Source organism: Micropterus salmoides, unplaced genomic scaffold, assembly GCF_014851395.1.
Source record: "Micropterus salmoides isolate LMB-PRFRI ecotype aquatic unplaced genomic scaffold, ASM1485139v1 Ms_hic_scaffold_14, whole genome shotgun sequence".
NCBI classification, from domain to species: Eukaryota; Metazoa; Chordata; class Actinopteri; order Centrarchiformes; family Centrarchidae; genus Micropterus; species Micropterus salmoides.
In genome coordinates, this window is record NW_024040485.1 from 11719773 (window position 1) to 11734958 (window position 15186).

Consider the following 15186-nt stretch of genomic DNA (forward strand, 5'->3'; position numbering starts at 1 on the left):
GCATATATAAATAAACTAAAGGATGCAGATGCGCCTGATATCAGTAATGCGTTAATTAGGAGTGTCCTTTCTTCTTTTGTTTTTATAGACAAATAAATGTCTTTTCATATCCCGTTAATGCATTTACTACAATATTTCATAGGCCAAAGAGCAGTGAATCCACACACACTTTCTTTCCCATTTTATTGTGATCCATAGGAACATGGTAATTTCATTAAGGCATAATGAGCCTGTAGCCACATTACAAACTGCTACTCAGTCCTTGAGCATTATATGAATTGGAAAAAAATCACACAACAATAACAACTGATTATGCAAATTATAAACACGTTACATATTTCACATATTGTATTTGGTATAATGAATAAATCATCATAAGATGGATACAAAAATGTACGTATTGTTAATGTGTGCCTCATACTGTATAAAACTCATACTGGCAGTCTAAAGTCTAAGAAATACTGTCCTTCATACAACAGCAGCAATGCTCACACTGAGCCTCTATTCTCAGAAGTAGAACCAAAAGAAATTACATTGACATTTTAGTTTGTAGAAATGTAAAATTGCATTAGCTTTATTTCTATTTATTATCTGAGTTTGCAGTCATTTGCTGATGGTGAGTGGGTGCTGCTTAGCATTTTCACGGGAACTTATTTCTAATCACAGTTCTTGTTCTGTGAAGTATTTAACAGTATAAAAATAGTTCAACTTTATTAACAACATAATCCTCTGATATAGATTTTAAGTTTAAAGATTAAAAAGGTAGTTAAGAAATAAAATGGTATGAAATTTAATCCCAACCAACAATGTATCTTTAGTGTGTATTATTTACAGATACGCCTGTACAACATTGGCTGCACCAAATAATGACTTAGCATAGGCTGCACCAAATAATGACTTAGCATAGCCTCAATAAATGCCTATATTCTCATGTTCCTTCAGTACAAATACTAAATCAATACAATAGTCGGCTGGGTCTGTGCATGATCTGTCTTTTGCACCATACTGTGTTTTAAAGTGTCTTTATGACAAAGATCAGTCCAAGTCTCAGTGATGCTCGACTGAGCTGAGTTCATCAGAGTGTCAGAGAGTCATTATCCTTGCATGTTCAACCTCAATTTCAGCCTCTTCACCTTTCTCCCACAGACAGCTCACACTGCCTTAGGTGGATGCTATAAAACTGGAACCGTCACTGTGAAGAGAACAACAAAAATAAAACACATAAGGTACATTTTAACACCTTTATGATGTGCGTACATGCTGATATATTAACAGTTTTAGCAACAGTAATAACTAATTGTGTTAATCTGCAGACAGACATTGGGCCAAACCAGTATCATGACCCAAACAGGACCTTTAATCTATATTGGATATTTATATTTGAGATTTTTGACTGTTACTGATAACATCCTTACCAAGCCTGTCGCCGCTGTCCAGTGAAAACCATGTATTTCCAAGAGAAAGTGAAGGGTTAAGTGTTCCTTTTTGGTTTGGATAATCTAAAACTTGCATAGCTAAAAAGCTGTATACAGAGTGGTTTTTCATAGCTCATAAAAAGTAGACATTGGTCATCACAGTACACCAACACTGTGTGTATATTCATTAAATTACAGAAAAAATGACATTTATCTCAAAATCTGCGATCAAATTCTAATGTGAACAACATATCTCAGACGTCAGATGTGTACTTCCTAAAGGACCATCATGGTTTTCCAAAATTGACTAAGAACACATTAATGAGTCACACTGTTGTAGTAGGGGACATGTTTCTTCGTTGTTATGAACATTAGCACTGATCCTGATTGTTTCCAAGGTGTTTCCAAGGTCAAGAATGAGAAGTCCTCAAATCATGGAAAGTTTGAACATCTACATTTCCAGGGCAACTGAGTAAATTCTCCCGATGATCACCATTCGCTCAAAAGCTCCAGAACAACAGGACCTTCACCTGAGATTGTTTTGTCAGTGGGGACTGTAGTTTATTTTGAGTCGATCCCATTTACAGTCCCCGTGCTGTAAATACCACAACTCACTAAAGCACCAAAAGTAAATTAATCAGGGGAATATGAATAAAATAGTCCCCAACAAATTACTCCTGTTTCAGTAACATTTGCTAAAAACAACAGTGCCCAGCTGGTTTCAGGATAATATATATCTGTGACTAGTTTTTAAATATTTACATCATGAGTAGGAATGAATGGACTTGGGGCTGAGTACCGCAGACTGAGTAAGAGAGACGAACAGACACATTGTTGGTTTTGGCCTTTAGATGGTATCTGTTGCCAATAAGAAAAATATAGAAAAAACGCACGCACACGCACACACACGCACACACATGCACACAGGAGATTTCAAAATGCAAAAAGGTCAGATACATAGAAGGTACTGACAGTCAGAGGCACGTTCACAGATAAACCCGATGCGGTCAGTGCAGTAGAAATCATTCCAGTTGGCATTATGGATAAGGCCAGCACAGTCCTCGCCTGCTTCGTGGCCGTGGGTCCAGTTATCAGGCTGGCCAGGCTTCCACTTCCTGATAGCAACAACACAAGCAATATGTATCAATGTTCAAGCATCACACAAGGTGTTTGTTAGTTACATTCATAGAAGCTTGCTGTTCTGAAGAGAATGAAGCAAAGAATAAAGACAGAAATAACTTAAACACACACAAATTCCAATTGCTTAAAAGAGATTTATACATTTGTAAAAAAACAATTTGGCAGATTTACTCACTTGAAAACAGGTATAGTTCCATCCACCCATTTCCAGATATTTTCCTCCACCCTGTCAGTAAGGCCCAGCCAGAAATAGCCTTTTCCTGCAATTGCATTTCTCACAAATTGCTACGGATAGAAGAGCAAAAGATAATTTACAGGGTGGTTATTTCAGAAAAACAAGGCTGAAATTTAAAGTTATTTTATAAAAATGTTTTTTGTAAATAAAGTCAGTGAATGTATTAAAGTAACTATCTGGGTCAAATGTTCTTTACCTGTTCCTCGTTGTCATTAATAATGAGCATATGAGACGATATGTTAGTACAGAACTGGTTGGACTCGTCAAAGTTGAGTCTCTGAGCCCCAGAGGAGAAGTAGTAGCAGCTGTCTCTAAACTTTCTGAACCCAGATGGGCAACCTGGAACCAATCATTTACAGAACATTTCAATTTAGGAGTTAGATCACATGTCATATGTTGTATCAGAATAAGTAAAAATGTTCTGCTCTTATGTAATCATTAAACTGACCAGTTGTTGGAGTAACAGTGACAGGGGGCTGGACCTGCCGGGAGACGGTGCCTTGTGGTTCCTCTGCTGGTTTGGGGGGTTGAGGTGGTTTGGGGGGTTCAGAGACCTGAGTGGGTTGAGTGGGCTGAGGAGCCTTGGAAATTTGAGGAACTAAAGGCGCCGGTATCCCTGGTAGCCCTGGAGGACCAGGTGGGCCGATGGGTCCAACAGGACCACGAGGCCCCTCCAACCCTGCAGGTCCTGCTGCTCCTCTGGGCCCCTGTGGCCCTTGTGGTCCTGCCATTCCTGACTGTCCATCCCTACCAGGAAGCCCCTGAGCCCCGGGGTCACCTTTTTCACCAGGGCTTCCAGGTCGTCCTCCAGACCCTCTCGACCCTTTAGCACCAGGAAGACCCCGAGCCCCAGGTGCGCCCTTTGGACCTGGAATACCTGGTAGTCCAGCAGCACCTTTCTCTCCTTTAGGTCCAAGCAACCCTGGAATCCCTTTGTCTCCTTTATCACCCTTCTGTCCTAACTGGCCCACTGGCCCCTGTGGACCCTTGTCACCCCTGGGGCCCCTGGGACCTGGTGGACCTGAAACATAACAACAGCAGATGAGAGGACTATAGGGGTCAGACTGCGCTGTTACTGTTAAGGTCTTAAGATGTTTCACAGGGAACACAGGCCTTTTATTTCTTGTACTTTTTATTTCTAATATTTGTAGTTATTATTTATCTGTTATTATTTATACAACAGAGTACTAAAGACCAGCAGGTGTATAATCCCAGTCATAGTCTAAATTCAAAGATATGGTTCTTTTGGATCTAAATCCTTTCATCATTTTGGACACAGTATGTCCTCTCTTCTTACCCTGCAGGATGGTGAAGTTGGTGATGATCTGCGAGTGCTTGCTGTCCACCAGCTTCATCTCCTCCATCACCATAGAGAGGTTGCTGACCTCTTTGTCCAGCCTGGCTGTCAGCTCATCCTGCTGGGCGCGCAGCTCCTTGCTGTCTGCCCTGGCCTCCGTCACGCTATCGTTCAGCCCCAGGAGCAGGTCTGAATGTCGCATCACTGTCTCAGCACAGGACCTCAGGCCATTCAGGTCGGAGCTGATGGCACCCAGGAGCTGCGAGGCAAAGCTCACGTTTCCAGTCACGCGGTCCATGTCATTCTCATGTCTGTCTAATCGTGCTTCCATCTCGTCAAACTTAGACGAGGTGGCGTTATCGTGGTCTCTCTGGTGGTCCATCAGCTCACGCAGGCTCTGGTCATGGCCCTCGGTGAGAACTGAGGTGTTCTGGATCTGGCTGGCTAGCGTGCTGAGCTGAGCCCCCAAGTCATCCAGAGCTTCTCCATTGGACCGGGCCAGGGCTGAGTTGTTGGCTGCCAAAACCTGGAGATTCTGAACCTTTTCCTTTAGCCATTCTGTGTCAGCCCGGGTCTGCCTGGCTGTCTGCTGCAGACCCTGATAGTCATTCTTCAGTTTCTGCACTGCCTGGCCTGCGTCTTCGACTGTCTTCTGCAGTGTGCCGAGAAGATTACGCTGCTGGGACTGGGTAATGTTTAGTGCACTGATGCTAACCTGGGTCTGGCTCTGCTCTTTGACCTGGCCCTGTATCTCTGACTGGAGCCGCACGGTGTCTGTCTGGAGGTCATCAATCATGCCGCTGTAGGAGGCCAGGGTCTGGTTGACCCCACGCAGTGAGGCAGCGTTGCCTTGCAGAAAACTCTGCAGGGAGACATGGCCGTTTTCAAGGTCATCTCCTGTGATCCGAAGCTCATCCAGCATGTCCCTGTTTCTTGTTGCCCTGACTGCAATTTCATTCAGTTGGTTCTGTAATGCCTCTAGATCTGACTTGAAAGTCTCAATGTCACTTGTGGCATTAACAGACTTCTCTCCTGCCTGATCATCTGAAAAGGTGACACACAAAAATATCTGCGGTTATAGAAAATAACACCAACTCCTTGTACATAGCATTCAAAATGTTACCGGTTTATGGGTTAAAACTATCCATATTTGATATGTAGTCTTATGTTACCTAGCTTCTTTAAGTCGGTCTCCACAGCATTGATCTTGCCTCCATAATTCTGCATGCCCTCTGTGACATTGTCCATTTTCTGGACCACTGACAAAAGAGGAAAGAGCAGGTGCGATGTAAATAGATACACAAAGAATATACACTTATAAAGCAATGATTCAAGATTAACAGACAGAATTATGATGCTGATGCAGTGTTTAGCCTTGCTGGTGGTAAGAGGAACACATTATACAACTATCACACATACTAAGACATTAACACAGGAAGTGCAGTTTATGTGGAATGTGACATTCTGACTATTAGAGGTCTATAGGAGATATGACAGATAGATATCTAGACTCTAGATAGACTCTTCAGAGGCAAATACTATACTTCACTATATGTATCTGTAGTTACTAGTAACTTTTCTGACTAAGATTTTACATAAAACACATGAACAAAATACGACACACTGTCGTTTGCTTGTACAATAATGCATTAGTAATAATAATCCAATATATGATAACATAACACTGGCAGGCCACTCTGCTGCTTAAGGAATCCTTTAAGTCAGATCACTTAATTAAATTTTGATAATATTTAAATACTTTTACTTAAGAAAGTTCTTGAATGCAAGATTTGTACTTGTAATGGAGTAAATTTACATGTTATTGCTACTTTTACTTCAGCAAAGAATCTGAATCATTATGTGTTAAATAGATCTCATGAAAACAGAACTTGTGGCCAGAGAAGTTATCTGGCCAAGCTGATTTTGAACAGCAGAGGGTGCTGCTGTACTCATTCCTCTTACTGGAAACAATTCTGAAAACTGGATGATGAACAGGGTGAAGAGTTTTGTTTTGTTTTTGTAACTGGCCAACTGTGTATCTGTTGAACATTACAATTTTCAGAGCACATTCACAAATTCCACTTCTTGAGTATACACAAATTCAAACACATAAAGAATACCACACTAGCGCACTCTAACTCTGGTTCCACTTTCTCTATCTCCTCCGCACATCTGCAACTAGAGTCTGTCTCCTCTCCTCCTCCACGGTTTGTTTTTTGTCAGTATGTGGGTGTCTAAAAACTACACTGGAAAACATCCTAAGCTCTCACTGTTATCATTCCAGAAGTGACAAAAACACGAAGCAATAACATTGCACTTGGGACGAACATAAACACATATGGGTCCAGTGTTGTGTGTTGTTGTGCTGTTGGGAGTATGCAGCTTATATCTCCTCTCTTTCTCTTTCCGTCTAAAATGCTAATTTCTTTATCTTTTTGAGTGCTTAAAAATACTGTATATGCCTTATTTGTTGCCAATAATTTTGCTACAGCACTGAGCCTGCAACCGAATCTTTTCTTCCCTGATGTCTAACATACCTTCTTATCCCACTAATCTTTCCATCCCCCGACAGTCCTGTATTGGAAAAGCATTAGGCATTATATAAGCTTGCTAATTTCAGTAAGGCTTATTGACTGCTTATTGCGACCCAAGTTATGAGCCATACTTAGGCAGTTACCCAACACGAGGCCAAGCAGATTAACGCTGATCAATGCTACAGGAGCAGAAACAGCAGGTAACGCAAACAATGCTTTAAACGTAATTTGGAGGACAAAGACTAGGAAATATCTTGATTAGTGCGGAGAACTATATTTATGTTTGCAGGTTAACTACAGTATATACCGTTTAAAGGGTGTAGAAGAGATAAACACAACACAGAAGCCAGTCTACAATGGTTTCTTGCAAACTCTAACCAGTTTGGACACTTGCAGCCATTTCTGAGTCAGCCTGTGGTTCATGAGACAACAAATTGTTACCAAGCCATAAAATCTCCTCTGGGTTGTTAAGCCAGGGTAGTCGCTGCATGGTCATCTGGTAGACATTAGAGCCAAACCATCAAAATCACATGGGCTACAAAGTAACACAGATCCAAAGCTGGAAACCTAAAACAATCCTGATAGCAGTAACAAGGCAGTATTCAGATTTAGATCTGGATTTGTAGGCCATGTTTAGAATAGAATCATTTCCCATTGGGTGAATGCAGTTTTTGTCTGTTGGTTGAGGTACATGGTTCCCCAGGTTGGGGCGCCTGTGGAGCAGGTGGGACTTCAATATTTTGCTTAAGGATATTTTGACAGGTTTTCTACGATTGATTGGGGTCATGAATGTGTAATATTGGACAATGCACAAAGTGCATTCCATATTGATGGCGCCTGTGATAACTGGAATTCATTTCTGTTTCTACTTAACATAATTTCCCCAGTTCAAACAGGGAGAAAGAGCAAAAATGCAGTAAGGACAATGTTGCACAACAAATGTGTTTATAATCTTAAACTATGGCTAATCTCCGAAATATGTCAATTTAGTAAACTATGGATCTTGTAAAAGGGAGTCTTTTCAAGTGATAGCTCAGACTTGGATCAATTTAGTTTTACATTCTTCCAGTGATGTGCCCTGTTGATATTTAATTTATGGAGTTTTTAAAGGAAATTATCTAAAAAAAACCTATTGCTATGCTGAAAATAACAACATCAAGGCTTTGTTACCCTTACCCTACCGAAAAGTGACCATTTTGAAGTTTTTAATCAAAAGAGACGAGATAACACGACTGCTATTCTACAGTTCTACAACAGTTCTACAACAATTCTACATTCTACAACGCTAGCATGCCTAATAACAACATTGTAAATGGACTGTACTTGTTTAGCACCTTACTAGTCTTCTGACCAAAGTGCTTTACACTACATGTCACATTCACCCCATTCACACACACTGATGTCAGAGGCTACCATGCAAGGTGCTAACTGCTCATCAGAAACAGTAATGAATAGATTCACACAGACTCACACACAGCCATTGGGAGAAATTTGGGGTTCAATATCTTGCTAAAGGTCACATAACCTACTGATTACTGGACCGTCCGCTCTACATCCTGAGCCAAAGCCACCAACAGAAGGTTGGTATAGAATAAGATCACCTCATTGATGCCTCAAACATGACAATTTAAGACTTTCTCACGTTTTCAGAACTGTTGGAATCTAGTAAGGTGTAAAGAAAGTGGACTTTAAAGTGAATTAAGGCTATGGGTTTAAAACCCACTGTTATCATTGTCTTATTTGAGTAATTCTGCAGTCTACATTGAATGTAAGACTGACTGTACTTGGATTTGTAGAATGTGACCACAGCTTTAAAATCTGTACTACGGAGGCCAAAGTTCAGAAACTAAACTAAAACTAAATCATTAAACTGAGTATTCAAATTTATGACTTACCTTTGTATCCGAGGACAGCCACTGCTATGGTGAGCAGGGCACAGAGCACATAGAGCAGTGCAATAGCCGCCCTCAGTGCCCAGTCATTTTTACACTTGGTGCACTCTGTACCCTCCTGAATTCCTGAAACATACAATACAATTTGTGTCAGACTCAAATAATGCGCAACTAGAGCAGGGAGTTAATAAAAATACACCGCTACAAGGTTTTCATTCAAAATGAATTCACAAGGGATGTTTTTTTTTTTCCATTTCATAACTAAGTTTAGTACTGCATGTCTAAAGTGAGACACGCTGTGCCTTTCTTCAGCCAAGAATCAATTGAAAACACTTGCGTTCATAAATAGGCAAGAAGACTCACTATAAAACTATAAAAACACTGCACATGTGTTAGCCATACAACAGAGAAACCAAAACAAAAAAGTACCATTCCACTTCTGTGTCATTCCTTGTTGCATCCAACCTAATCCCACAGTGCAGTGAAATGTTTGGTCATTCATGTCACAGATGTTCACTAGTCTGACACTATGTCCTGAAAAACACCAACACAATGAGATCCAATGCTAAACATTCTACTACAGGCAGGATGTTTACTTGACTTCATTAGAACTGACCAAGTAGCCTCAGGCAAGCAGAGTGAGAGGGCAGCTAGTGTATATTCAGGCAAAAGATCTTTCTGCAGATGGAACAAACTTCCAATCAGATGATATAGAAAGAGAGAATTTGGAGAAACCTGTAACACCTTTTCAGACAAGATGGTCATAAAATAAATAGCCTGAGTAAAAACAAAACAGTAAAATACTTTTTGTTACAATTTCAAACTTAAATTTGGCAATGGTTAAAAATAGCAAAGTACATCTACTCACGCACAGTACAGAATTTTGAGATACTTTTTACTTGAGTGTCTCTACTTTAAGGGTATTTATACTGCTACTCCGCTACAATTCAGATGGAAATGTTGATCTTTTACTTCACTACATTATGATTTTACTTACAAAATATGTGTGCTTGGAACAGTTAATAAAATATAATGCATTATTATAGATTAAACTACGCAACAATATGCTGTAACACTGACATGGACCATTCTACCAACATACATTTTGTTGTTAATACTTTGATACTTTTACTCAAATTTGGTAAAAGGTCAAATTTTGAGTATTTTAATAGTATGGTATTGGTACTTTTACTTAAGGAAATGATGATTTGAATACTTTTTACACCACTTAAACTGGGCTATCCAAAGTGTGCCTTATAGGAAAACTTTTTGTACTTACAACTTGGGTATTATTTTCCCTGTGGCTCCATCAGTTATAATAATACTCACTTAAGTGATTGCTGTTATCTTGAAACAGGGCAACATCTATATCTTTACACAGAGTTGTTTACCCAAGCCAAGCAAAGGTTTTCAACATGGCCCTGTGCAACAAAAATGTAAATTATTTTACCATTTTGCATCGCTTTAAAGTTCTGAAATCATTTTCATGTAGTTCATGTAGTTATGTAAAATAAATACATGTGATCACAATGCTATACAAAGATTATGCTGAACCACTGAGCTTAAATTCTCATTTGACAGACATACAAGTCTATTAGGCAAAAAGATTAGGTAATCCTTTTGGGTTATGTCATCCTCTAAAGCACCAGGCTCTGGTCAAAACATGCACCTTGGCATTTTGGGTAGGTCTATTGTTTCTACTGCGGGAAGCTGTAAAAATTCCCCATCTGTCATCTTGATATAACTTCCTCCCACTAAGTGTATCAGCCTCATGCTGTCCCTTTAAGTCATGTCACCCGTGATGGGACTGAATGTGTAGGCAACAAGAGGCTCCATCCTTCCCAGTCAGGGGGTGGCCAGGACCACCAGAGGGGTACTGGTGGTTTGGACTCTCAGCTTTGGACCTACACATCTGTGCAAACATCATCTCTGACCACCTCAAAGGGGCCCAGCCGTGGACCCAGACAAGGATATGCAGACCACTGTTGTCTTTATGTGTGCTGAGAGCCTCATGTTGGGAGCCAGTGTGGAGAGCTCCATCAGAGGACCCCCCCTCCCCACTGGTCCTGACCACATGCTGCTCAAAGGACAACATCACACCATGTAAACAAGCAGCTGACCGTCTGCAGGTTCTGGGTCAAGAGCAAATCACGGCTGGTATTTCAGTGTTCATTAGAGTATGAACTTGACCATGGTGGCTGTATCATATGTGTGTTCCTCATGCTTGCAGGGTCACTTAATTTCAAATACTTTCTCACAGTCAAAACCCTTTCACTCACTTTTCCATTCTAGATTTTTCAATAATTAACTTTTCTACAACCCCCCACTACAAACAGATTCTTGTACAATCCCCCCACATACTTTTCTTTAATCTTCTTTAATCAACTTTATCACCCACATACAATTTATACACAGTCCAACGCATGCGGAATTTGCTCTCTGCATTTAACCCATCCTAATTAGGAGCAGTGGGCAGCCAATGCGCAGAGAACAGGGAGCAGTTAGATGTCCTTCCCAAGCCAAGTCCCCACAGACTGAGCTAATGCTGATTCTACTCTGTATCTCAGATTCTGTGATAAAAATAAGTGCATGAATCTTAAAAGAGACTGTATGACGGGACTCAGGCTAACCATGTTTGTTGATTAAATCTATATTTGTGTGTCAGCATGTTGTTACACCTGCTGCACTCTTACTGGTTACTGAGAGTTAACAGAGTTGTAACCACATTTTTGCAATATTCAAACTAAACATCACGAGGGCACTATAGGGCACTAGTTATCCAACAAAGGTTAAAATCAAGGGCATTCATAGATATAGGGCACTAGGGAAATGAATTACACTACCAGAACAGGGTCTTCATCAGATGTTTCGCTCCCCCTGTTAAACTTGGCCATCATTGGAATAGTTAACCTTAAAATAGACAAAATAAAAGCAGGCTAATCATGACATCACAATTTTTGAGTAATTGTGAACACTCAAAAGCAGTCAAAAATTATATCCAAATGTCTCAAAGGGGAACTCCATTAATTTTCCACATCAAAGTGTTTTTACAAGTCTTGGGGAGTACTACTAAGACATGATTTAAAAAGCCATAGTTGGGGAAGGCCTATCAAACTGTATTTTTACAAACTGTTCCAAAGTGAGGGGGTAGAAATGGAAAATGCTCAATCACCTTTGGATTCTGACACGGAAAAATGGATGTTCAAGCTAATCCAAGATAAAGGGGCTTTAACTGTCCAAACTCTAAATGCAAATGTTGTCAACTTCCTAGAGTTTAAACTGTCAGTACTTAGCAATACTGTGCTGCAGAACCTGGCAGGTTACAAACTCTGACTGTCATGTTCTCACAGCAATGATGCTTCAACTGAACTAACATGGAATTTCATTATGGGCAGAGCAGCCAGTAGCTCCTTCCAGTGTCACACCATTTTACCACTGCTTGTCACTGGAGTGTATTTTCTCTAAGGGATTTCGCTTGAACAACAATTCTGTCAGTGATGTGGCACAATAATGATAAAGAGCAAATGCTTCCAAGGTAGCTGCAGTATTGTGTTACATAGAATCCAGAGAGAAAAAACTACTGGGTTTCTATATCCATACTCGATGAAGGGCCAAGTAGTTCTTGCAAACACATTGATGGTTTGTTTTGTCGTAACTACATCCACAGAGTATGGTAAGGTATGGTAAAGTAATCATGGTAAAGTATAGCAAACATTTCTGACTGAACTCATACTGTCTACTATGCTGATGATAATAATACAGGACAGCAAATCTTGGACAATTAATAACATCATGTACAATCTTTTCAAAGCAAATTCCAAAGGTCCTGAAAATATGATTCTCAATTGTGATAAAGAAAATCAAATAGATCCTTAAAATCCAAAAGTCACCATTATTTCTTCTTTGCGTGTACTGCTTAGACAAGTTTGTGTTTCATCCCCTCGTGATGTACCCTATTAGTTAGAGACTGCGTCCTGTTTCATATCCAAAGGGGCCATTGTGACTTCTTGCTGTTGAAACTACCACAGTACATAAACATGCTGACGCACACAGATCATGAGCTGACTGAAAACACATTGCTACACCCAATGTACAGAACACGAGAGGAATGAGCCTGTTGAGAGCCGAGAAGCTGGACAGCAGCCAGGACGTCCTAATCAAAAAAGTGGAATCCAGCCAGATTTCTCCCCAAGAGGTTAATAAATGCCAGAAAAACCTAGAAAGAGCAGATGCAAAGTGGAGAATACTGTATCTTACATACTACTGCTGTCAAGTGACAGCCTGTATATTTTGGCCTATTTTTTTGCATTTACATGGGCTGAGTTTAAGGATTGAGACAAAAAAAAACATTTATTTTCCAAAACTCCATGAGCATTTATCTCAAAACTACTTTTTAGTCATGCTAGCACTGTGGCTCTAGGGATTACATTGTTAGTCTGTTGGTCCCCACCACTTTAGACTGAATAGATTACCATGAAATTTGCTACAGACATTCATAAGGATGAATCCTAATAATTCTGGCGATCTCCTAACATTTCCTCTAGCACCCCCAAAAGGTCAAAATATTTACTTTTCCAGTGAAATATCTCAACTTGTTCTAGATGGATTGGCACAAATTTGCTACAGACATTAATAGTACTCAGACAATGTATCCTAAGCAATCCCATCCTAACTTTGTGATCCCCTGACTATTACTGTAGTGCCACCATTACCATAAGGTTGACATTTACATTTATTCATTTAGCTGACGCTTTTATCCAATGCGACTTAAAATTGCTATATATGTCAGAGGTTGCAAGCCTCTGGAGCAACTTAGGGGTTAAGTGTCTTGCTCAGGGACACGATGGCGTCTGAGTGGATTCGAACCCAAAGGCATGTGTCTTATCCACTGCCCATCACCACCCCATTTAAGGGTTTAAGTGAAATATATTAATTACTATTTGATGGATTGTCTTGAGATTCGGTAAAGACATCATCCAGTGCCATCATCCAGTGCCAGAATTCAAATTTCCCAGTCATTTTCTAATACTGTGCAATGGTTTATGACCAAATGCCTAGAGAAGCGGTACAAGTTAATCACTGTGTGTGTGCCACCTATTTCTAAGGGGGAGTATTTTATCCTACGAGATTCACTACATGTCCGAATAAGGTTATTTCTCACCCAGCCATACACATGTGAAGATTCAATTATATATTGGATCCTAAAGATGTTGCAATGCTTACTTGAGCTAACCAAAGTTACATTCTATGTCACTTACAGCTGCCTTCTACTCATTATACTAACCCTAATCCCATTCCACTAATTCTGTGTTAGTCAGTTTGGTCTAAGGTGAAGCACAAATGGACCAGAGACACAGAGGAGACTTGAGCTGTTCTAAAAGATGAACATGACTCAGGTTTGCAAATGACCCAATCGTGACCCACTGACCCATTGTGTCATTCTACCTTTACTAATTCCTTTACAAAAAGAATACCTGTTAAACATTAACAAGTTAGCATTGTCATTGTGAGAATATTAGCATGCTGAAATGAGCATTAAGCTCAAAGTACCACTGTGCTGAGAAGTATAGGGTCACAAAGCCGCTAACATGGCTGTAGACTCTGAATCGTCTTGGTGAAATCCTTTTTGACAATGACACTATTTGAAAAAACATTTGCAAGCAGCATTATGTAATTTGTGCAGCTCTCACACTGGTCAGATACATTACAGTAGATGCTCTAGAGTTATCAAGGATGGTATTGATACTAAGAAGAAGTTATGGTCAACTGTAGTTCATCGTTCATTGTTATGAAACTAAAGGACAGAGGCAGAGAGACAGGAAAAACGAGAAAAGACGCAGAGAGAGAAACATAAGGGCAGTCCTGTGTTGTGCCTGTACAGCTGCATTTCATTTGGACTCTGAGTCAGTCAAAGAAAAAAAATCTCAACACTTATTCCCTTATTCCATGTACCTGCCATTAGACTTTCCTACATGCCCAGTCTCTCTCCTGGCTGGCAGTGGAAACTTCCATGGCAACACAAAGAAAGCCTGTACAGACCAGTGTGTGAAGACCTTTTGTGCAGAGTGTTAATACTATGTTATATACAGTAACTGGGTGGCGACCACAGGAATTCTTTCTTTTGACCTCCTTCCATTTTGTGTATATGAAAGCTGAATATGGCCAAAATCCAAAAAGAAGTAGTCACAAGACAGGCCAGGCCTCTATATGTCACCTGGATGGAGTCTGAAGGATTTCAATGCTGCCAAATGCGGCATTTTCATCTCACATTTCCAGATGGAACACACATTTGTGGTCACACTACTGTGTGGTATTTGTCTACAAAATTACAATTACATCTAATTGTGGCTCAAGTTATAATTTCCATAATCAACCTCATACTGAATCAATTTGGTTAAAAAAATTGCTTTAACAAACTAAAATACATAAAAACAAACATATACCACAGTGGATTACTAAGAATGAAATATTATTTTTTATTATTCCTGAGACAAATGAAATGGAATTAATTTGCCTCATAACTACAATAAATGTGTAATTTAGTACTACTAACTAACCGAGGGCGCCATTTTTTCGATTCGGTCGGTTGAATTCATCAGTCTGGCCAGCTCTTCACACAGTAAAGGTAATACAACTTTGTCATATGTTGGTCAGAAACATATGTAGTCACGTT

General features: G+C 40.0%; 1 protein-coding gene across 1 annotated transcript in view; it reads right to left on the reverse strand.

Moving 5' to 3' along the window:
- Nucleotides 1-881: 881 nt before the first annotated feature.
- The window catches only part of colec12 (collectin sub-family member 12), a 35603-nt gene continuing 21298 nt past the window's right edge, over nucleotides 882-15186 (reverse strand). Inside the window, exons 3-10 of the mRNA XM_038717670.1 lie at nucleotides 8517-8639; nucleotides 5260-5346; nucleotides 4088-5131; nucleotides 3239-3811; nucleotides 2987-3129; nucleotides 2731-2840; nucleotides 2388-2530; nucleotides 882-1192 (exon numbers count right to left, since the gene is read on the reverse strand). Of these exons, the coding sequence (XP_038573598.1) occupies nucleotides 1173-1192; nucleotides 2388-2530; nucleotides 2731-2840; nucleotides 2987-3129; nucleotides 3239-3811; nucleotides 4088-5131; nucleotides 5260-5346; nucleotides 8517-8639 (2243 nt within the window). The 3' untranslated portion in view covers nucleotides 882-1172. The remainder of the gene's footprint in view (nucleotides 1193-2387; nucleotides 2531-2730; nucleotides 2841-2986; nucleotides 3130-3238; nucleotides 3812-4087; nucleotides 5132-5259; nucleotides 5347-8516; nucleotides 8640-15186) is intronic.